This window comes from Colias philodice, chromosome 17 (assembly GCF_061535455.1).
Source record: "Colias philodice isolate Cphi_HAF_F1 chromosome 17, ilColPhil1 Martin Lab GWU primary, whole genome shotgun sequence".
In the NCBI taxonomy this organism is placed as follows: Eukaryota; Metazoa; Arthropoda; class Insecta; order Lepidoptera; family Pieridae; genus Colias; species Colias philodice.
The window spans coordinates 4,181,641-4,204,011 of record NC_143102.1 but is presented as its reverse complement, the minus strand read 5'-3'; the positions used below and the strand labels follow the sequence as shown (position 1 = coordinate 4,204,011).

The following is a 22,371-nucleotide window of genomic DNA, read 5'->3' as shown; positions in this document are numbered from 1 at the left end:
TAGGAAAGTCAAAACTGACTTAAACCTATAACAACATTTTTAACCGACGCCTTTCTCAATTCAACTGAACTATTTGTTGGTTCTGTTACCTCCGCACTTTTAACTGGGTGAACCGATGATTTCATGATTCATAAAAATACTAGCTTTCCACCCGTGGCATCGTCCGGCAGTCAAAGAAAAACCCGTATAGTTCCCGCTCCCGTGGGATTTCCGGGATAAAACCTATCCTATGTCTACAATAAAAAACATTTCTGTAAATAACAATGAATCTAATGAATCTTGCATACATCAACACAATCTACAGGGATCTGGCAGTGATAAATTAATATTTAATACAGTAAATATCGAATTAGTTGAGGAAGAGGTACCTACATATTAACTATTAAAATTTTATATTAAACAAATATAATGGTTAATTGATTCAAATATTAATATTATTTTTTATGTTTTAGCCTGCTAACCAAGTGTCAGAACTCATTGAAGAAAATAGAACAACAAGTGGTGATAGTCTTCAACCCACTATTACCGATTTAATTCCTGAAAAGGAAATGGATATTCTAAGAAAATCTTTAGAAGAAGATAAAGAAGAAGACACCGGCACTATTCATACACCAGACATTTTAAACAACAAAAAAAGTAAACGTAATTTAATTAAGAAATGTTATGTGGATTTTATTAGTGACGAGGAAGATTTTGTATGGGACTCAACGTCTTGGAAAGACACGGATGAAACCTCCAGTGAAGATGGTAAACCAAAGAAACGAAAGAAAAAAAGAATTAATAAAAAACAAGCGAGAAAAGATGCAAAGTCAAAAGGGAAGGAATATACAAACAAAAGTGGTACTACAGTACAAGAAAAACAAATGCAAACAAATCCATGTTTGGATAAAAACTGTCCATATAAATGTGGAGAAGTAGAAGAAGAAAAACGTGTAAAAATATTTGAATATTTTTGGCAATTATCTAACCAAAGGAAGAAAGACTGGTTGGTTGCAATATCATCATACAGTGAAGTGAAAAAAAAAGGAAGAGAAATAAGGAATCCAGTTATAGAACAAATACTTTTAATTATTATATTAATGACGGGGAAGGTCGACGGCAAGTTTGCTTGAAATTCTACATGTTATAATTATGAATTATAAAGCGATGTTATTGCAGCTATTGGAAAAAAACACAAAGTACTCTTTTTAAAACCAACCACATGCGACATCTGTATCGACGGCGGCAGTAGTTTCAGCTTCAGTTAATTATTAAGAAGTTATGAAAAATATAACTTTTGACAATCTTGAATTTTAATTTCCATGCTTGTTTCTCTCGAATAATAAGGTTATCTTAAATGTGATATTTCAATAATAATTTGGAGTTATTTGGTGGTTTTTTTTGTGGTCCAAATTTGTGAAATCTGGCGACATTTTACTTTTCACCTAGCGCTTTATAAAAATCCAAGGTGGCAACACTGACGACTGTTTTCAACAAAATTTGCGCCGATCAGTTAATTTAAAAGGATTTAAGTCATGTCTGATAGCGAATATAGTTTGGATGATGCTGTGGACAAAAATAAAAACACTAGAAATCGTAAAAAATGTAAAAAACACTAGAAATCGTAACACTACGCGTTAATTGCGAAATCATTGTTATACTGAAGGTGATCCATGCATGTAATGCATGCATGTGTTTCGATTGTTTTAATACGTTATCAAACACATCCCAGCACTCGATTTTAAACAACTTCAATTCTATGAGAGATAGAAATGAGCAAAATCAGTATCTAGCGGGATTAATCACCGTACTTCCTATATATAAAGAGACGACCTCGACGACCTGAAAATGAGGCGAAATTAAGAGACGCAGCTTACAAATTGTGGTGAAACACCTCTGAAAGTTTTAAGGGTCTGTGACACGCGGTGGCTTTCGATTGAACCGGCAATTGTAAGAATTTTATTACAATGGGACGAGCTAAAACTACATTTTTATACTACCAAGGACCGGTGTTATACAGCAGAAATGCTATAAAAAATAACAATTTTTTATAGCATTTCTGCCGTATTTGTTTTCGCTGCGCGGTAACAAATTGCCTATCTATGTCCATAGTACCTATTCTCCTACCTAATACAACTACCTAGTACTATCTACCTATCTACCTATCTACTGCCAAAACTACGAATTTACTCGTTACAACTGTAGCTTTCTTCTATTACTTATAGGGTAAACGTACCAGATGTTGGCATTTCTCTGCAGAATACATTAATTACATCTGATCACACAATGACAGAAAGAAAACAACAACCTGAAAATTTTGAAAAAAAAAGGGGATAATGTAGAAATGTAAGTATAATTAATCACATATACACAATACAGCCAGATAATACCAATGTAAGTTGTAAACTCATCAAGGTATCCTAAACCTAATCGTTTGATAAATACGAGTTTGCACAATATATTTATATAATTAGTCTTATTTAATAATGTGATTACTTTTTAGCTTTCTAAATCTCATTCGCCAGCTAATTCGTCTAATGAAATACAAAATATTCAGAGGCTTGCTGCTATATAACTAAGACGCAAAGTAATTCAAATGTAAGTTACAAACATTAAATTCTAAAAGATATTCTGAACCTAGTTGTAGGATAAATAGCACAATACTTTTATTAAATAGTCTAATTTGATAATTTGTTTATTTCTAGCTTTCCATACCTCATTCGCCAGCTGAATCAAATGCAGAAGATTTTAAAGTACAACCAGAAGAAAAAAAATGATGAAATCAGAGTCGGTGGAAATAGAATTGTAGATTTTATGTATTTTTATGAACTGTTACTAGAAATATCACATCATAACTCTCTATTAGGTTGTAACTTTAATCATTTGAAACTATTAGGAGAAAAAAGGAAGGGATTTGTGTCTAAATTTGAGTTTGTTTGCAAAATGTGCAACCTTAAATTGAGTTTAAAGAACTGTAAAAAATCTAATGATAAAAATGAATTCGACCTAAACGAAAATGTGGTAAGTGCTTTCATGTCTATTGGTTCTGGATACGCGGGCTTAGAACAGGTATCTGCTTCACTTGAAATACCTTCTATGTCAGATCATTTGTATGCCAAATGTCACATAAAAGTCTGTGAACTATGGGAAACGGCAAAAGAAAAATATATAGAAGAAGCAGCAAAAGAAGAATTTGATTTAGCTGTGCGAGATGGTAATGTTAATGCAGATGGAGTACCTATGATAACCGTTGTTGCCGACGGATGTAGGTCAAAAAGATCATTTAAAAAAAATTACAACGCTTTGTCGGGTGCTGCGGTAATAATTGGATACCGAACAAGTCCTCTACATGGCTGTTTAAAATAAATACTGTATGATTTGTGAACGGTCTGAAAACAAAAAATTGCCAGCTCCCAATCACACGTGTTTTAAAAACTACGAAGGTTCGTGGAGTGGCATAGAATCCGTGGCATTAGTTGAGGGTTTTAAGCACTCCAGAGTTTACCAAACCAGGGCCTGATCTACTCGAACTTTGACCAAAATCAGGGAAAGTTCTTGGGCCGAAAAGTTATCGGAATCTGTACCATAAAGCAGGAAACGAAAAAGATAATCTGACAGTGCTAGTGAAATTTAACGCTAGTGGTGAGATATGCCCTCTGTTGATAGTTTTTCCATACATTAGACCACCAAAAAGTGTAACAGACAGCATGCCAAAAGACTGGAACCTCGGCAGAAGTGAATCTGGTTGGATGAATGGAGATATAGTCTTCGAATATATAGTTAATGATGATTTTAACAAATGGATCAACGAAAACAACATTAAGAAACCTGTTTTGCTAGTCGATGTACATAAGTCGCATATTATGTCGTTAGCGTTAAGCTCTGTCTGTGAAGAACTTGGAATTATTTTATATGCCCTTCCCCCGAACACCAGGCACATGCTGCAACCCGCCGATGTCAGCGTGTTTGCTCCATTAAAAGCTCACTGGAAAAGTCATGTCAGAGAATTTCTTGCTTAGCCTGAAAATTTAAATAACGCTGTTACAAAAACAAAGTCTGCAAAGACATAATCGAAAATCTGCAAATGAAAACCAATATCATCAATGGATTTCGACGATGTGATCTTCACCCATACGATCCGAACGTGGTCGACTATACGAAATGTGTCCAGAACACATTGGAACAATTTAGTAGCCCGGCTGATTTGCGTGAGAACTCGGGAATAACCAATGTAGACCTCATCGCTACCCGCAAAGAGCCATACATTTGAGACCGGTCCTAAAACAAAAAAAAAAAAGACGTGTGGCACTCGGGGACTGCCGCGGTAAAGCATAGCATGAATTTCTCGATTCGGTCCCAGCGCTTAAGGCCCGCGATAGAAGCTATGCAATAGCTTAAAAAAAAGATTGACACAAAATTTATTAAGGAAACAAAAAGTTAAGAAGCAGAGACCGGTTAGACCGCTACGGTGCTAAACGCTAACACAGCCGTAATAAAGTTGAATATCGCGTGCGCTCTTTGATCGGGTTCGAGCTCGAAACTAAATCTCGTAAGTCTCAATTCTTATTTCGTTTATAACCAAAGTAATAAATTGATCTAGAGAAAAAATATCTTGTGATTGGATAGTAAACTATATTTTCTTACTGTTAACATTTATTTTTAATCTTAAACAAAATGTAATAATCCTTTAAAAAGGCATAAACTAAAGTTTCATTTTGATTGGATGTGTGACTGCTTCAGAATATTAATGCAAATTCACATAATATTAAGGGAGCCTCCTCGTAATTTATTGCATTCAATAATTGCACTTGAATGTACAAGAAAATTGTATCATCTATCACGCTTTACAATAATTATTGTATGCACGGAAAATGTACAATTTGTCAAAAAGTCAAGTTGGTTTACGCTTTAGAAGGAGTATTATAAAAAAACGAAAAGCAATAAAATATAAAATAACGACATTTTTTTAACACTGTTGGTACACTTTTTCTGAAAATGACCCTACTGCAGTTATGGTAACATCACAGAATACAATATAATAGTAGCTAAACGCTACAGAACGGACACTCTCCGCCTCCCGCCAAAATTTAACACTTACCTCACCCCGCACGATCAGGCTAAAAATGGTCCACATTTTTCTACAGGGACGATACGCAACGAAGATTGACAACATTAATCAAATTGACTTAAAGTAATTTTATTATTTTGGATTTGTGATTATCGTTTTTCGTAGAAAATGGTTAGATATTGTGCTGTTTACGGATGTATTTCATCAGAAAAACGCGAATTTTTTTTACGCTCGCGCTAGTCAAAAATGTGCCAACCATAAAGCGTTAACACACACATTTGCAGTCTCTACAGTGTGAGCTGTGACTGTCAAAACGATAATTTTGTATAGTGTCCGGGGTGTGGTAACATATTATAGTTGGACCGAAAAAGTAACAAAACCGGCAGCGTAAAGCTATGTTTACATAGCGGCTTTAACTGAGAATTAATTTTAAATCTCAAATTAGTCTCCATACCAGTACGATTTATTTAAAAAATAGTTCACAATCTTTTTGCACGATATCTTACAACCTCACTCACCAACTTCCATCAATATGGGCCCACCTGACTCTTATTTTAAATACAGTCAAAGACATGTGCCCCAATGTAGATGTTATCCATTACTATTCGGACGGTCCAACCTCTCAGTATCGACTGAAAAACATTTTTTTTTACATTCTCTATTTACCAAGCAACTTAAACTCTCTTATTCAACATGGTCATTTTTCTAAGCCGGTCATGGCAAGAGCTTGGCAGATGGAATCAGTGGCACCATAAAACGGATGTTAGATATGAAGGTATGCCATGGCGCCGATACAAAAAAATGCTATAGATGCATACGAGGCAATTAAACAATCTAACACAAAGGTTCACCTTATTGAGGAAGATGCTATAAATACAATTACGAATGCAATCCCTGACAATGTACGAGTGTTGCCCGGTACTATGAAAGTACACCAAGTAATTACCGACACACAGACAGACGGATATAAAATAAAGTATTGAGATGTCAGTTGTTTTTGTGACCCGCTAGGAGGAAAGTGTTCTTGTTTTTCTCTGGGTGAACACTGTCTACTATCATACAACGGCGATCCAATACAACCACTTCAGTGTTGCCAGATGTACGATTTAAATCGTATTCAAACGATTTTTTACATTTATTTTGCATGTACGATCCAAGGTCAGAAATCGTACGTAAACATACGACTTTTTAGGGTTCCGTAGCCAAAATGGCAAAAACGGAACCCTTATAGTTTCGTCATGTCCGTCTGTCCGTCTGTCCGTCTGTCCGTCTGTCACAGCCGATTTACTCGGAAACTATAAGTACTACAGTGATGAAATTTGATGGGAATATGTGTTGTATGAACCGCTACAAAAATATGACACTAAATAGTAAAAAAAAGAATTGGGGGTGGGGCCCCCCATACATGTAACTGAGGGATGAAATTTTTTTTTTCGATGTACATACCCGTGTGGGGTATCAATGGAAAGGTCTTTTAAAATGATATAAAGTTTTCTAAAAAACATTTTTCTTAAAGTGAACGGTTTTTGAGATATCAGCTCTCAAAGTCGTAAAAAGTATGTCCCCCCCCCTCTATTTTTATAACTACGGGGTATAAAATTCTAAAAAAAATAGAGGTGATGCATGCTAATTAACTCTTTCAACGATTTTTGGTTTGATCAAAGTATCTCTTATAGTTTTTGAGATAGGTTGATTTAACTGTAATTTATTATATTTGCTGCTACGGAACCCTTTGTGCGCGAGCCCGACTCGCACTTGGCCGGTTTTTTTAGATTTCATACAACCAAAGTACCCATATAGCAAGTCACAATTTATTCTTTTACTTACTAAGTACCAACCCTTCACATCACTAAAGTACCCGTCACGAGAAGCTATAAATTATGTAAACAAACATCTTTTACTAAGTAAACATTTTATACTGCGAGATAATAATAAATTGACCATATTCAATCGACATGAAATATAGACGGGTTATATGAAAGTAACAACCTATTTAATTTAGTCGGATCATATTTTAACGACGCAAAGCGCTATCGTTTGTGTTTCTTGGTACCGGAACGCGTCCGTCGCAGGGATTGTGAACTATCGGGACGCCATTTTGAAATAAACGCATCATTTGAGTTGTTTCATTGCTTTGCATATATCGCGGATCTGGTTGTTATTGTTAATTTTGTTATTGTTTCGTTATCACTTTTTTATTGTTGTTACTTTAATTGTTGCGTTAATTTTATTTGTTATTACGTATAATGGAGCCAGTAGCCAGTACATCTAAGGAAATAAATTCGCCACGAAAAAAACGTCAAAAGGTGCGTAATACAATTTATCTAAAATATATAATAAGTAAAAAGAAAGAGTTGTTTGTTCAAACGCGCTAATCTTTGGAAACTTAAGGTTAATATTAGAAGTAGGTTTTAAATTGTGAAGTAATTGGTTAGGTTAATTGGTATACCTGGAGATATAGCTTGAGCTTCGTGTGACAAGTGACTACCGGTGATTTTTACAGGTGACGAGCTTTACGGTTAATGAGAAAAATATGGTGATCAACGTATATAAGTACGTGAAAGAAAATTGGCCATCGAATGAATATCCCTACAAAACCGAAATAAATAAAAAAACAGCATCGATTTTGGGAATTGGCATAGCATCTGTGTATAATATATTAAAAGAATATAAATCAGAAGAGGGAATAAAATCACCTATCAAGTCTAAAGACAGGCCTAAATTTTATCAGAAAGTAGACGATTTTGATAAATCCGTAATTAGGAAAAAAATTCACAGTTTCTTTTTAAATGGCCAATTACCAACAATTCCCAAGATTCTTCAGGCAGTCAATGACGATGAAGATATGCCAAATTTTAGCGAAACAACTCTCAGGCGGCTAATAAAGCATTTAAACTTTAAATATATAAAACGACAGCGAAATAACGCACTTATTGATAGAGATGACATAACAATATGGCGGCGAAAATATTTGAAATCTATTAAAGACTATAGACAACAAAATCGCCAGATATTTTACATGGATGAGACATGGGTGAATGCAGGTTAGTGTGTTTTTTTTTATTGCAGTGAAACGGCAGACTACCATACGGTTCGCCTGATTGTAAGCAAATACCGTCGCCTTTACCGTGAAGTGATGTGTATGATACTGCAAATCTATTTGCAAAATAAATATAACCCACGCGCCGCCGACCTTGAGACATTAGTTCTTAAGGGCTATCACAAGTGTGTATTAATAATAATGTACTTCAACTCTTTTACTGCGCAAGACGCTAATTAACAAATGTTTAATTGTTTTTACAGGACATACCGTAAATAAAACTTGGGTAGACAAACAAGTTAAAAGTAAGAAGCAGGCTTTCCTAGAAGGACTTAGCATTGGTGCACGTAACCCAACGTCAAAAGGTAAACGATTAATAATTACCCATATCGGCAATGAGAACGGTTTTGTAGAGGGCGGTGAAAATATATTTGAATGCAAGAAGACGGGAGATTACCATGAATCAATGGATGCAACACATTTTGAACAATGGTTCGAAAACGTTCTCCCAAAACTTGGAGAAAATGCAGTAGTGGTAATGGACAATGCACCATACCACTCAAGGCGTCTTGAAAGAATTCCTACTACTGCCTGGAAAAAAAATGATATACAAAATTGGCTTGTAAGTAAGAATATTTCTTACGACGACAATGAAATTAAGACTGAATTACTGCTAAAAGTAAAAAATGTTAAAGACAATTTTAAAACTTATGTAGTGGACGAGCTTGCAAAAAAATATAAGGTGGAAGTATTGAGACTCCCGCCATATCATTGTGAGCTTAATCCAATTGAGCTAATTTGGGCCAACGTAAAAGGATATGTTGCTCGCAAAAATACAAATTTTAAATTTGACGAGGTAAAACAATTATTACAAGAGGGACTGCAGCAGATTACTTCGGAAAATTGGAAGCGTTGTGTGGAGCATGTTATCAAGGAAGAAGATAATTTTTATTCCAAAATCGATGAGATGATTGATAAAACTGTAGACAGCTTCGTGATACATGTCACTGATTCTGACACAGAAATGGAAACATCTGAATCTGACGAATAATTATTCTTAAATAATATTTATGTTAATTAATATTTGTTACTTAATAATTTATTAAATCTTAAACAAATTCATTTTTTTTGTTGGTCCAAATGTTGTGAACTCCTGAACACTTGTTTACAAAATTTATAGCTTCTCATGACGGTTACTTTAGTTAGTTAGATTTGTCTATGGTTAGGGGATTTCCCTTAGATCCCAATGGTACACGTTACGTTACTCGGAAGTCGGAAGTATTTCATTCATTCAATATTTAGTTATTTTTAAGTTAAAGTGTGAAATTGTTTAATCATGGAGGATGAAGATTCAACATCTAATCCAGGCCCAAGTCGCCCTTGTCCTGGAACTCCAAAAAAGACTCTGGCGAGATGGAATGAGTTATCCAAGGATCAAAAAGAAAAACACAGAGCTCAGAAATACCGCGCCGATTGGGAAAATCTTGAAGTTTTCAAGCATTGGCTGAAACCCGACCAAAGTGAATACAAAGCAAAATGTATTGTATGAGATTGTGAATTATTATCCGAGTATAGAGTATTAAAAATCTATTCCATTAGGCAGAAACATCTTAAAGCTCTGTCTTACGCTAAAATTGCAAACAGGCACCCTTTTAGCCACATATTTCCGGTACTGAACAATAATTATCGACTGGGCTGCGATATTTTGACGAGGAAGCAAATGTTATTCGGATTTGTTGAGCTTAAAAGGTCTGGATGCAAAATCTATTGCATATTGCATCGATGAGTTTCTAACAAAAGAAGACCTTAATCCTGCTGATAAATGTGTTGGTTTTGGATTTGACGGTTGTTCAACGAAGTCCGGAAAAGACGGTGGAGTAAGTGTACTTGTACAGTGGTACAAGCGATTCTGCGCAAAAAATATACCAAAGCATTGTTCTTTCATTGCTCGTCCCATAAACTAAATCTGGTAATAATTGATCTCAATATTCTTCCTGAAATTCGAAACACAATGGGAACCACTAAAAAAACTTATAAATTTTTTTCGGGCATCTGTTTTGAGAAGAAAATTGGTACATAATATTGCAAGGCTCTGCAAAACAAGATGGAGGGAGAAACATAAAACTATCAGAATATTTAAGGAGAATTTTCCTGTTATATTGGAAGCCTCAGAAACTTATCGCGTGAAGGAAACAGTGCAACTCGAAAAAACGCCTATCAACTTCATGCAGCTGCTTTCAAAATTTCGTTTATACATAGCAAAATACTCTGCTTTGTTGGAACCTGTTGTCAACGCACTCCAATCCATAACTTTGGATGTGATTAAGGCCTCCAACACGTCAAACGCATTTTGCAATTGCTTAAGTAAGAGCCACCGTGATAATCCCGAAAGAGTCACAGATGAAATTATAAAGGATACTACTGTTGTTGCGGAGAAAGTCGGCCAGCAGGGCTATTGTCTAATTTTGACACATTAAGTGATCAACATAGTTTTGATGATCACTGAACTTTGATGTCCACTAAAAATTTAAAATATTTGGTATTGCGTATCTTAGTAAGTGGACATCATGTCACGGTGTATTACGGTGCTTATCAACGATGACACCGAACGTCACTATTTTTTATCGACATTATGCAGCAAAATTAAAAATATATACATTTGGTCGTACATTCTACAAATACGTGAGCATATTTAAATCTTACGTGTTATATTAACCGGAACACTTGGGATTTGAAATGTTTACTCTTGTAAGGCGCTAAATTCATAACACTTGAATTTTGGTCTGTCTACAATTATTACAATTTTGGTCGTCGTTGTGTGTACACATGTGTATTTGAAAGTTAGAAACGGTAACAAATAAATAAAACTGAGGTAAGTCTTATAACCCTTGTTTTTAGAGAAATATTAATATTAATTTAAATATAAATTTTAAATATTTATATCCTTTAGATTGCTTTGTATAGTTTTATGAAATGTTTAACAAAAATCTATTTTAATAACTTAGGTACATCTAATAAAATGTAACTTATTTACATATTTCAAACAGAAATATTGTTTTTTTTTAAAAATGACTATTCTTGAGCCTAAATTAGATAGATTTGTCGGAAAATAGTAATTGAGGAGAATTAAATATTATTTAATTCCCATTAAAATATACATTATTTTTAAATATACTTTTTATTATAATAATGTGTTTTACCTTTCTATAAACTATAGATGCCTGCACGTAGAAAGCTTTCGCCTAGGCAAGTAGGAATACTGGTAGAATTTGCAGAGTCTCACCGTGAAATAGCTTTGGGCCGCTTCTCCGGTGGACCACTTGCAAACCAGGCAACGAGAAAAGCTTGGGAAGAGGTAGCGGTCAAACTCAATTCAGTTGCTGAAGGTTCTACTAAAACACCAGATCAATGGCGCCGGGTAAATATTTTGTAACTTTTATGAAACAACAAGTTTTGTTAAGAAGTTTTTTGCATTCGCTTTTTTTGTTGGGTCAAGATAAACATAATAAAAATTCTCACATTTAGTAACACCACTTGAAAGTTTGAAACATTTTAACACTTAACATAACAAACCCATATCAATCAGGTAGGTACTTGAACAAGTTAACATTCTTCAAATTTTTTGCTCAGTGCTTGTATTTTAGTTTAATATTTTGGAGTTTTTAAATTAATGCATAAAAATTTGTTTTGAAAATTAGTACTGGATTGAGTTCAAAGCTAAAACAAAAACAAAAGCAGCAGATTCAAGACGAAATGCTTCAGCAACGGGTGGTGGACCCAATAAGCTAGTACCGCTTAATGACTTGGAGCAAAGGGTATTAAATCTTATTGGACCTGTGGCGGTGGAGGGATTACCTGGTGTGCGCATACCATTTGATGTTAGTTGATTAACAAGTTTATCTAATTAATTGTGACAATTTTTTTTAATGTATTGAAATCGAAAATGATTTTTTTACTAGATTATTCATTTATTAATTAGCTTTCATGAAGGAGAACTGAGCTCCTGCAGTAGGAACAAATAGGTATGGCTTATGATGACATGATAGTGTTAGTAAAGTATGGATTGACATTGATATCTACAAGAATATTGTATGATATTTATTGATGACTAATGCAAAATAATTTTTCAGTTAACAGCAGAAGAACAGAACCCTTCCCAAGTTGTCATAGAGGAATTAGGAACACAGCCATCAACATCCACTGCTCAATCCACAACCACACAAACCACATCTTTTGAACCTTCAATGGACATAGAATGGTTGGAAGACAGTCCACCTCTAGAATTCCAAATACCTCCAGGCACCTCACATCCTGATACACATTCAGTGAAGCATGATAATAAAGAATTATTGGAAGAAAGTAGGTATTTTTATTTGTTTGTAAATTATAGTATGAAAAATAGGTTTTAATATTATTCGTCGCATTTCAGAGGAGCAGCAGCAGACCGTTTGCCAAAAAGCCCCAAAGAGGAGGACCAAAAAGCGAAGTAAATATTTTTTTTCGTCTGTACTAATGTTTTAAAAATGTTTGTTGGTTTGTGAGGTTGAACAAGATAATCTCTGGATCTAATGAACCAAGTTTGAAAATTGTTTTATCCACATCAGACATACCCTATGAATTCAACTCTTATTACTAGCTGCTAGTTGCTCTAGTTACTCAAAGAAACTACTGAGTATAATAATTAATTCTGAACATGTAAGTGAATTATTATGCTCTTGTTATTTCAGTAAGCCAAGATGAGAGAGTGCCTCATTGGGCCTATGAGTTAGAAAGCAAGCGATTGGCTGTTGAGGAAAGGCATACAGCTGCTATAGAAAAATTAGCTGTATCACTCACCAAGATACAGGAAGATATACATATATATTATATATATATAAGTAAATTAAAATGATTTTTTCTTATTTTTTATAGTTTATATTCATGTAATCTTTATCATTATTTCTTATTTTTTTAAATAGTTCTTGTTATTTTTTATAGTTTACATTAATGTAATTTATTATTATTAATTAGTTAAAACTCTATTCTAAGTTTTTCATAAATAGCTATTTAGATCATATAATTTATAAGGTGTAAATTTCTTTAAAAAAAAAATAAAAAATATTTTTTAGATATCAAAATGTTTTGTTTAATTACTTAAATACCTTGTTTTAACTATTACCTAATTGACACAACAACATCACATTTATATCAGAGCATCAACAATATAATATTATAAGATAAGTTATAAATGATACAAGAAATATTGTCATAACACAGAAAACACACAACAACTGACAAAAATAATGACAAAACACAGAACATTACAAATAAACAAACTATAAAATTATGTGCTATGACTCATGATTCTGCCAGGACCCAGAAGGCAGAGGAAACGAAAAAAAAAAAACAAAGTAAACTAATAATATAAAATTCACATGGTAAAGAACTAAAAACTAAAACAAAATAATTACACAATTTAAAAACTTACAGCCTAAAAATAAGACAAGTACAGTGCGGCAACAACTGTTACCAAAAGGCGCTTCTCAGTATAAAGCTGCAGTGACTTTTGAGTCAACTGGCTGTTATCTAAGTAAGAAAATATGTAATACAAGTATAAATAATTTTCAGTTAAAACTAAGACATTTTTAAGCCCAATAAATATTTATTTAACACTAGGTTTCCACCCGCGGCTTCGCCATACCCCTTACCAAATTTCATGAAAATTGGTTCAGTAGTTTAGGAGTGATTGAGCAACAGACAGACAGACAGTTACTTTCGCATTTTTATTAGTATGGATATTATCATCTTCTTGAATTCCATAGTCTCTGTACTAATTGTTCTCTGGTAAGATCTTGTATAACTATAGCATCCTCTCCTAAATCCTGAAACATCTGTTCACTTCCAACATCAGAAGCCTGTATTTCGGGTATTTCGGCATTCTGCATATTTTCAATGTTGTGCAGGACAACACATGCATTCACTATTTTACCAGCAGTAACTGGATCATAATGAAGTACTCTATGGGCCAACAAACAACGCCAACGTGCTTTTAATACCCCTATACACCGTTCAACAGTATTTCTGACACGGCAATGAAGGTTTGTGTAGTATTCTTCAGGTGACCCAGGTCCTCCTCCTAATATTGGTGTCATCATCCAGGGCCGTTGTGCATATCCTAAGTCACCTAAAAACAGGTATCATATTTTATACTCTATGCATACTTCATAATATGATGCTCACAGAAATTAAATGAAGATTTAGTATTTAATGAAAAAAATAGAAATAAGAATGTGTACAAACCTAAGAGCCAACAATGCTCATTATGTCCCAGTCTTTGCAAGTGGGACTTTATTGGGCAATGGTTCCAAACATAGGAATCATGTGCTGCACCACCAAATGATGCATCCACATACATAATGTTTAATTTGGAATCACATAACTGAAAAGATATACATTAATTATTATATTAAATTCTATGTAGGTATATCTAAGTATTTATAAATGAGTTATTAATGTCTGTTAAAGCAAATACAGATAATTAATGTTGAATACTAATTTTATTGATTTCTAAGTCATCTATACTAATATCTGTGCTAATATTATAAAAAGGAAAGGTTTGTAAATAATTACAAACCATACATACATACATAAGTATGTATGTATGGTTTACACGCATAAACTACTGGACCGATTTTGATGAAATTTGGCACAGACAATCTTTAGACCCTGAGAAAGAACATAGGCTACCTTTTGCGAAATATGTACCATGGGTCAGTAATAATAAAAGTTTTCGTGTTCAAATAATTCAAATAATCATACCTAAAGATAATCTTGTAAAACGTACTTTCAATTTTTCGCCGAGATCTCCACCACCAGTTGAAAACCAGCCTTTGTCAAACGAAAATTCGCAATAAATTATCTTTCAGGCAGCTGTAAAGCATCACTAGCTAGCATCGCGTAAGCGTCGCCTTTCAATTAATCACGCTTTCCTCTTTCTTTCTTCTTCCGCAAATCCAAGTAAAAAAGCACGGGCCATACTTTATAAATTATATGGATCCCTCTAAAAACCTTTTGGAAAAAATAAAATGGCTATGTAGTTAATGGCTAAATAGTATAGAAACACTTGAAATAAGACGATCATATACGTGCTTATTCTTCCTATATCTTGATAATATATTTTTAATATTTAAATTATCCGGATTATAGTGTCAATCACTGAGAATTTACAAAACACTGCTCAATACTAGTTCCTAAGACTAGTTCCTTTCACAACAGTTTTAAATAATAAAGTGATCAACCTTTTGATGGTCACCTGGCCTACGTAATACCACTTAAAGCTGATCGCATGCTGATGAAGTCACTAGCGCACGAGGTTTTAAATTTATTTTTACGAAACTATGGAAGATACAAAGTCTTTCTTTTGTTTGCGGATATTACACAACAGGGTGGTATTTTAGCAACAACAATTTCTTTTAAATTTCTTTACTAATAGTTATGTGCTGTTAATCTGCCAAAAGTGGCCACTTTTAGCACTTTTACAAAACATAACTAAACGAAGATATTTTCACTGCTTGTAATATTAGGTAAAATACCACCCTGTTGTGTAATATCCGCAAACAAAAGCAAATCTTTGTGTCTTCTGTAGTTTGGTAGATATAAATTTAAAACCTCGTGCGCTAGTGACTTCCGTCTTTTATCCCCTTAAGTATTTTATATTCTGTTTTCTTGATTTATTAAAAAATTGTTCCCAGGTGTAGCATGTAGAGAAAGATGGACAAGAATCCGAAAAACTATAGAAAGGCGTTGAGTTTAAGAAAGACAAAAAGTGGTCAAGCCGCAACCAAAATAAAACCGCCTAAATATAACAAAGAGCTAAGCTTCCTCTTTCCCTATATAAACGATGAAGAAAATAGAGTTTCAAATATATCACTTGTTGTACACTTGCGATATTCCTGAGTTAGAGAACAACACCATTGCAACATTTGCGGATGACACAGCTATAATGGCTACAGGTGACACTCATGAAGAAGCAGTAGAAAAAGTTCAGACAGCTGTTAATACGATCTTTGACTGGACGAAAAAATGGAGAGTAAAACTCAATGAGTCTAAATCTATTCACATAGATTTCACAAACAAAAAGCCAAATTATCATCCGGTATACATAAATAATCATGTAATACCTTATCAAAATACAGCGAAATACCTGGGTATGACTCTAGACGCAAAGCTTCGCTGGAAGGCTCATGTCAAAAAGAAACGCGAGGAGCTAGAGCTTCGCTATAAGGCTATGTACTGGCTAATTGGCAAGCATTCTACACTTTCAAAGCAAAACAAATTACTCTTGTATAAACAAGTCCTTATGCCTTTGTGGACTTATGGTAGTCAGCTTTCGGGCTGTACCAAACAAAGTAATATCACTATCATACAACGATTCCAAAATAAAGTGCTGAGAGAGATCGTGAATGCTCCCTGGTACATTAGAAATGACGACCTACATCGGGACCTTAAAGTAGATCTCGTCACGGACATAATTAAAAAAAACGCCGAAGCTCACGAACGCAGACTTCACCATCATGTGAACGTCGAGGCTATCCAGCTCCTTGACAACACGGACATAGTGAGAAGACTAAAAAGGACAAAACCTTTTGAGTTAGTTTAGTGAAGTGTCAGTGTAATATAGTGAGTGCTATTCATAAAGAACACATGAACAAAGTGTCTTCGCCTTAAATAGAGACATTAAGAAAAGTGTTAATGGACACATTCTTAGACATACTATACCTAGCAAATTAAGTTAGATTTATATTACTCATTAGCCTATAGTAAAGGGCTAGATCGTAATTTTCAATAATGATACCTTAGGTTCATTATTTTAGGTAAAAAAAAAATATACATCAGTATATATCAGTACAGATATATATCAGTACCAGCACGAGCAGTGCCTTCTTCAGTTAATTCCCCACATTCCGAGTCCGGAGAAGATTTCCAACAAGCGGAATCGCCACTACCGAGATACACTCCAAATCGCTCTTGTAGTCGTTCGTCATCGCACAGATCCACAGAAAATCCTACCACTAGTGTAGCAACAGTACTAAAAGATTATTTGGCCGAACAAAACCGGTCACGTGATTCTGCGCAAAATAATATTAATGTAAACCAAGATCCTATAATAGATTTTTTTATGAGTATGGCTAGAACTGTACAAGGACTTGATAAAAGAAACAACTGTACATCAAAGGTCAATTGTTTCAATAAGTGCATAATGCAGAAATGGAAACGCTAAATGAAAAGGAGGCTACTTCTGTATCTATTGATACGGTTCACTCCCCTGAAATGACCCTCTTTACGTTGCCGCTGAATTCTCTACAAAATACTACAGTGTCTCATTTGACAAATGCTGAATCTGTACGTACGCGTATTGCACCAACCACTTCGACTGGCACGATACCTCAACAAGAAATGGCATCAATACACCCTACACAACAAATAACGATAATGAGTGACGAGATTATTAATGCATCCTATGATCATGAGAGCTCTGAGTTGAATGAAGAACTAAAGAAATACGTAGTATTTAAGAAATACTAATTGTTGATTTTATGTTCTTTTCTAAACAATACCTGATTACTACCTCTAAATTCTTAATAAAACTTATCAATAAATAATACCTCAAACATACAACGAGTCTTTCCTCTGGTCCGATTGCCCTTTTAAATCTTGAATTATTTTCCATAGTAAGATGTGGTTTTAGAATATGTAGCAATTCTTGAAATTTCCTGTATGTCATGTGTAGATATCTGAAAAATCGTTCATCATCATCTATTAAATCTGGAAATAACGTATGATATCTTAATATCTATATCTATATATATAATAAAACTAAGTCGATAAAATGTGCGTGCCGATAAAACTTTAAAAGGAGTCCCGACACGATAAAGGGACTTATGTGGTGTGATAGCCCTTTATCCCCCCTCGAACAAGAAAGTTCCCGTTTTAATCTAAAGGGCATGTTTTTAAAGATATAAGGGACTTTCCGACCCTTCAACTTGGAAATTAAGTGCAGTAGCGCCATCTGTTATCGAATATTTGTACTTCATTCAGGACAACGATTGCTTGGGTTGCATTTCCAAAAGCGTTGCGAGCAATTGTAGCATGTGTAGTAGTGACACGAAATTTAAAATTCCAATTTCAATAAAGTCTTAAATTTAATTTGTTGCTATAATAAAGTTATTAAATTTTGTGTATACGTCATTAGCTAACTTATATTTTGGAGTTAAAGCGACATAATTTTAGTTATCCAAATTAGTTCTCAAAACATTAAAAAATTTAGGTTTTTAAATTTCGCGCTTTTAATTGAACTTAATAGTGATTTCTGTAATATAGCCACTACTGAAGACGAACTATTCGACAAAATTTATCCAAATATTATTCAGAACTATACTAATGCAGAGTGGTTATTTCAAAGAGCAATTTTGGCCACTAAAAATAATATTGTAATGGAACTAGAATGATCGTAAAACAGCTATCGAATAATATCATTGAAGCTGAACTTATTTCTGGAAAGACCAAAGGACAGACAGTATTTAAACCTAGAATACCTCTGATCTCTTCGGAATTGCCATTTCAATTTAAAAGACTGCAGTTTCCAATAAAATTAGCCTTTAGTTTTACAATTAACAAAGCGCAAGGACAAACTTTAAAATATTGTGGCATTAACCTCAAAGAATCCTGCTTCTCTCACGGTCAGCTATATGTAGCTTGCTCAAGAGTAGGAAATCCGAAAAATTTATGTATATATACTCCGGACAATAAAATGAAAAATGTTGTTTATAAACAAGTATTGTAAATAATGAGAAAACGTTTTCAATAAACTTTTTTTTTTACTTTTTATGTCATAGTTTATTTTTTTACTAGGTTTCCGCCCGCGGCTTCGCCTGCGCAGTCAAAGATAAACCCGCATAGTTCCCGTTCCTGTGGGATTTCCGGGAATCCCACGGGAACGGGATTGCGTCATTTTCCCGGGATAAAAAGTAGCCTATGTCCTTTCTCGGGTATCAAAATATCTCCATACCAAATTTTATGACAATTGGTTCAGTAGTTTAGGCGTGATTGAGTAACAGACAGAAAGAGTTACTTTGGCATTTATAATATTAGTATGGATTTCGACTACCACGTCATCTCATATCAACTCCCGGGCGAAGCCGGGTTTTTTAGCTAGTATATAATAAAACTAAGTCGATAAAATGTGCGTGCCGATAAAACTTAAAAAGGAGTCCCGACACGATAAAGGGACTTATGTGGTGTGATAGCCCTTTATCCCCCCTCGAACAAGAAAGTTCCCGTTTTAATCTAAAGGGCATGTTTTTAAAGATATAAGGGACTTTCCGACCATTCAACTTGGAAATTAAGTGCAGTGGTGCCATCTGTTATCGAATATTTGAACTTCGGAGACTATACACAATAGTCACAATATAGTCTCCATAGTTGTGAGCCATTGCAGCATGTGTATTGTGTAGTAGTGGCGCGAAATTTAAAATTCCAATTTCAATAAAATCTTAAATTTAAAGTTTGTGTATTTAGACGTCATTATTTAACGTATATTTTGGAGTTAAAGCGACATAATTTTAGTTATCCAAATTAGTTCTCAAAATATTTAAAAATTTAGGTTTTTAAATTTCGTGCCTTTACTACATACGCTACCGCTACAGAAGCTAGAAAGTTCCCGTTTTAATCTAAAGGGCGTGTTTCTAAAGATATAAGGATCTTTTCAACCCTACATAGTGGCGCCATCTGTTATCAAATTTTTAAACTTCATTCAGGACAACGATTGTTTGTGTTGAATTTCCAAAAGCGTTGCGAGCAATTGAAGCATGTGTAGTAGTGACATGAAATTTAAAATTCCAATTTCAATAAAGTCTTAAATTTAATTTGTTGCTATAATAAAGTTATTAAATTTTGTGTATTTATACGTCATTAGCTAACTTATATTTTGGAGTTAAAGCGACATAAAATTAGTTAAGTATCCAAATTAGTTCTCAAAACATTAAAAAAATTAGGTTTTTAAATTTCGCGCTTTTACTACAAATGCTACCGCTATAGAACCTTTTATTATGGCGGACGATAATGATCTAGAAGGTGTGAAAGAGAAAATATTTTCAAATTTTCTCGAATATTCTAGAGCCTAGCTCTCTGAAGTGTCTCTGAATATATAAGAGCCCGGTGTCGCTCACCAGAGTTAGTTTAATTTGAACAGCGAAAAACTTCCCCGCTGAATGTCTAAACTCTTTTCAAGTACCAGTAATGCCATTACACTGCCTTCGTCTGAAAATTGGAACTCCAATCATACTACTCAGAAATCTCAACTCCCCAAAATTATGTAATGGAACTAGAATGATCGTAAAACAGCTATCGAATAATATCATTGAAGCTGAACTTATTTCTGGAAAGACCAAAGGACAGACAGTAATTATACCTAGAATACCTCTGATCTCTTCGGAATTGCCATTTCAATTTAAAAGACTGCAGTTTTCAATAAAATTAGCCAATTATTCAATAAACTTTTTTTTTTACTTTTTACGTCATAGTTTATTTTTTTACTTCGACTCTACCACGTCATCTCATATCAACTCCCGGGCGAAGCCGGGTTTTTTAGCTAGTACTATTATAAAGGCGACAGTTTGTATGGATGTTTGTTACTCTTTCACGTAAAAACTACTGAACCGATTACAATGAAATTTAGCACACATATAGAGGGTAACTTGGATTAACACATAGGATAGGTTTTATCCCGGAAATCCCACGGAGAGCACTGTTCACTTCGTCAACATTTGGGTCATGCCTATCCACATTAAAAATTAATGAGGTATCATCTGCAAACAGAACTATTTCACACCTATCCTGCAAATAATAGGGAAGATCATTGATATATACCAAGACCAAGAAGGGACCTAAAATTGACCAATGTTAATTGACGCACCGCTAGAACATTCTCCATTAACAACTACAATCTGTATCCTATCATGCAGGTATGACGCTATGAGGTTCTGGGCTTTTCCTTTAATTCCATAGTGATTAAGTTTACGTAACAAAGTACAATGTTCAACGCAGTCAAATGCCTTGGAGAGGTCACAAAATATCCCTAGAGCATTTTTTGAGTTTTCCCATGCCTTATATATATGTGTTAGAAGTGCAACTCCAGCATCTGTGGTTGAGCGCCCCTTTGTGAAACCAAACTGTTTGGTGTGCAGTAAATTATTAGATGCAAAATGACTACTCAATTGGTTTAATATTAACTTCTCGATCAGTCTAGAGGACCAAAGAATTTAAGTGCTAAGTACTATGTAACAATAAAGAATCCTCAAAAACAAGTCTGGGTATGTAAAACTGCATTTATTAAAATGTTACAAGTGGGAAAAGATAGAGTTACAGGCGTTCTTCAGAGATCGTTCAAAGATGGAGGTAGTATTGCAAAAGAGAATCGAGGTAACAACCACAAAAAAGATAAATATGCACAAGGAAAAATAAGCGTAATGTCATTCATTGAATCAATAGAAGCTGTCGAACCTCATTATTGCAGGGCCAAATCATCCGTAAGACTGTAAGCGTAAAAAGGTGTGGATTTATGAAGAGCAAGTTGCAAGCACCCCCCATCTAAAAGTAAAACGGTCGTTTTTCAGACAAATCTTTAATCGTAAGTACAATGTTGGATTTGGCTCTCCCTTGAAAGATATTTGCTCCAGTTGGTTTGAATAAAAAGGAAAATAGAATCTACTGAGGGACAAGAAAGCAGTCATACATAACCCAAAAAAGATTACATACTCTAAAAGCCAAAGTTCCTGTGATGACATTAAAAAGAAGAGGCAAAGGTAAAAATAAAAAAATCAGATGTTTTGCGCGAAGTGACAGTAGTACCCACCTCAACGCTTCGCTTATGAGGCGTGCAATAGCTGTAGGCTACATTAAAAAGTTAGGTAGCAAACAAACTGTGTTTAACCTAAAACAAGAACAGAAGCTTGTGGATTACATTAAGGACATGGAGTCTAGTCTAGACTTTTAATTTTACAATGAAGGGAGATCTTCATATCCATTTGAAAATCCCCATAATATGGTGGTTAAAAACACAATCATTAAATTGAACAGCTACTTCAAGTCATCAATAGACTCTCAAGACCGTAGCCTCAGCAGCAGCCCACGAGTACAAACAGAGAGTACAGAGACAGAAAGCAATGATGAGAACAGTATGTCTATGAAAGATCAGCTCCGCCGTAAGCTACAAAATGACGCAGCTGAATCTTTACAGCTGCGACAG

General features: G+C 34.4%; 2 protein-coding genes and 1 long non-coding RNA gene across 4 annotated transcripts in view; 2 read left to right on the top strand and 1 right to left on the bottom strand.

The window, feature by feature from the left end:
• LOC149481012 (uncharacterized) overlaps positions 1-13,149 on the top strand; it is a 43,711-nt gene extending 30,562 nt beyond the window's left edge. Inside the window, exons 2-6 of one of the 2 annotated variants that reach the window (XM_089706166.1) lie at positions 10,527-11,505; positions 11,786-11,965; positions 12,218-12,446; positions 12,517-12,573; positions 12,815-13,149. In XM_089706166.1, the coding sequence (XP_089562292.1) occupies positions 11,305-11,505; positions 11,786-11,965; positions 12,218-12,446; positions 12,517-12,573; positions 12,815-12,978 (831 nt within the window). In that variant the 5' untranslated portion in view covers positions 10,527-11,304 and the 3' untranslated portion in view covers positions 12,979-13,149. Of the gene's footprint in view, positions 1-9,292; positions 11,506-11,785; positions 11,966-12,217; positions 12,447-12,516; positions 12,574-12,814 lie in introns of those variants that run through there. The other variant, XM_089706165.1, reaches the window with a different exon arrangement.
• LOC149481013 (uncharacterized) lies at positions 5,830-9,138 on the top strand. Its single transcript, XM_089706106.1, has 3 exons — positions 5,830-5,985; positions 7,965-8,091; positions 8,351-9,138. Exons 1-3 carry the CDS (start codon positions 5,830-5,832, stop codon positions 9,136-9,138), a joined length of 1,071 nt encoding a protein of 356 aa, XP_089562232.1.
• A 1,748-nt stretch (positions 13,150-14,897) lies between the features above and the next one.
• The window catches only part of LOC149481007 (uncharacterized), a 43,506-nt gene continuing 36,032 nt past the window's right edge, over positions 14,898-22,371 (bottom strand). The window contains exons 3-4 of the long non-coding RNA XR_016316970.1: positions 17,732-17,860; positions 14,898-15,134 (exon numbers count right to left, since the gene is read on the bottom strand). This is a non-coding gene — a long non-coding RNA (uncharacterized LOC149481007). The remainder of the gene's footprint in view (positions 15,135-17,731; positions 17,861-22,371) is intronic.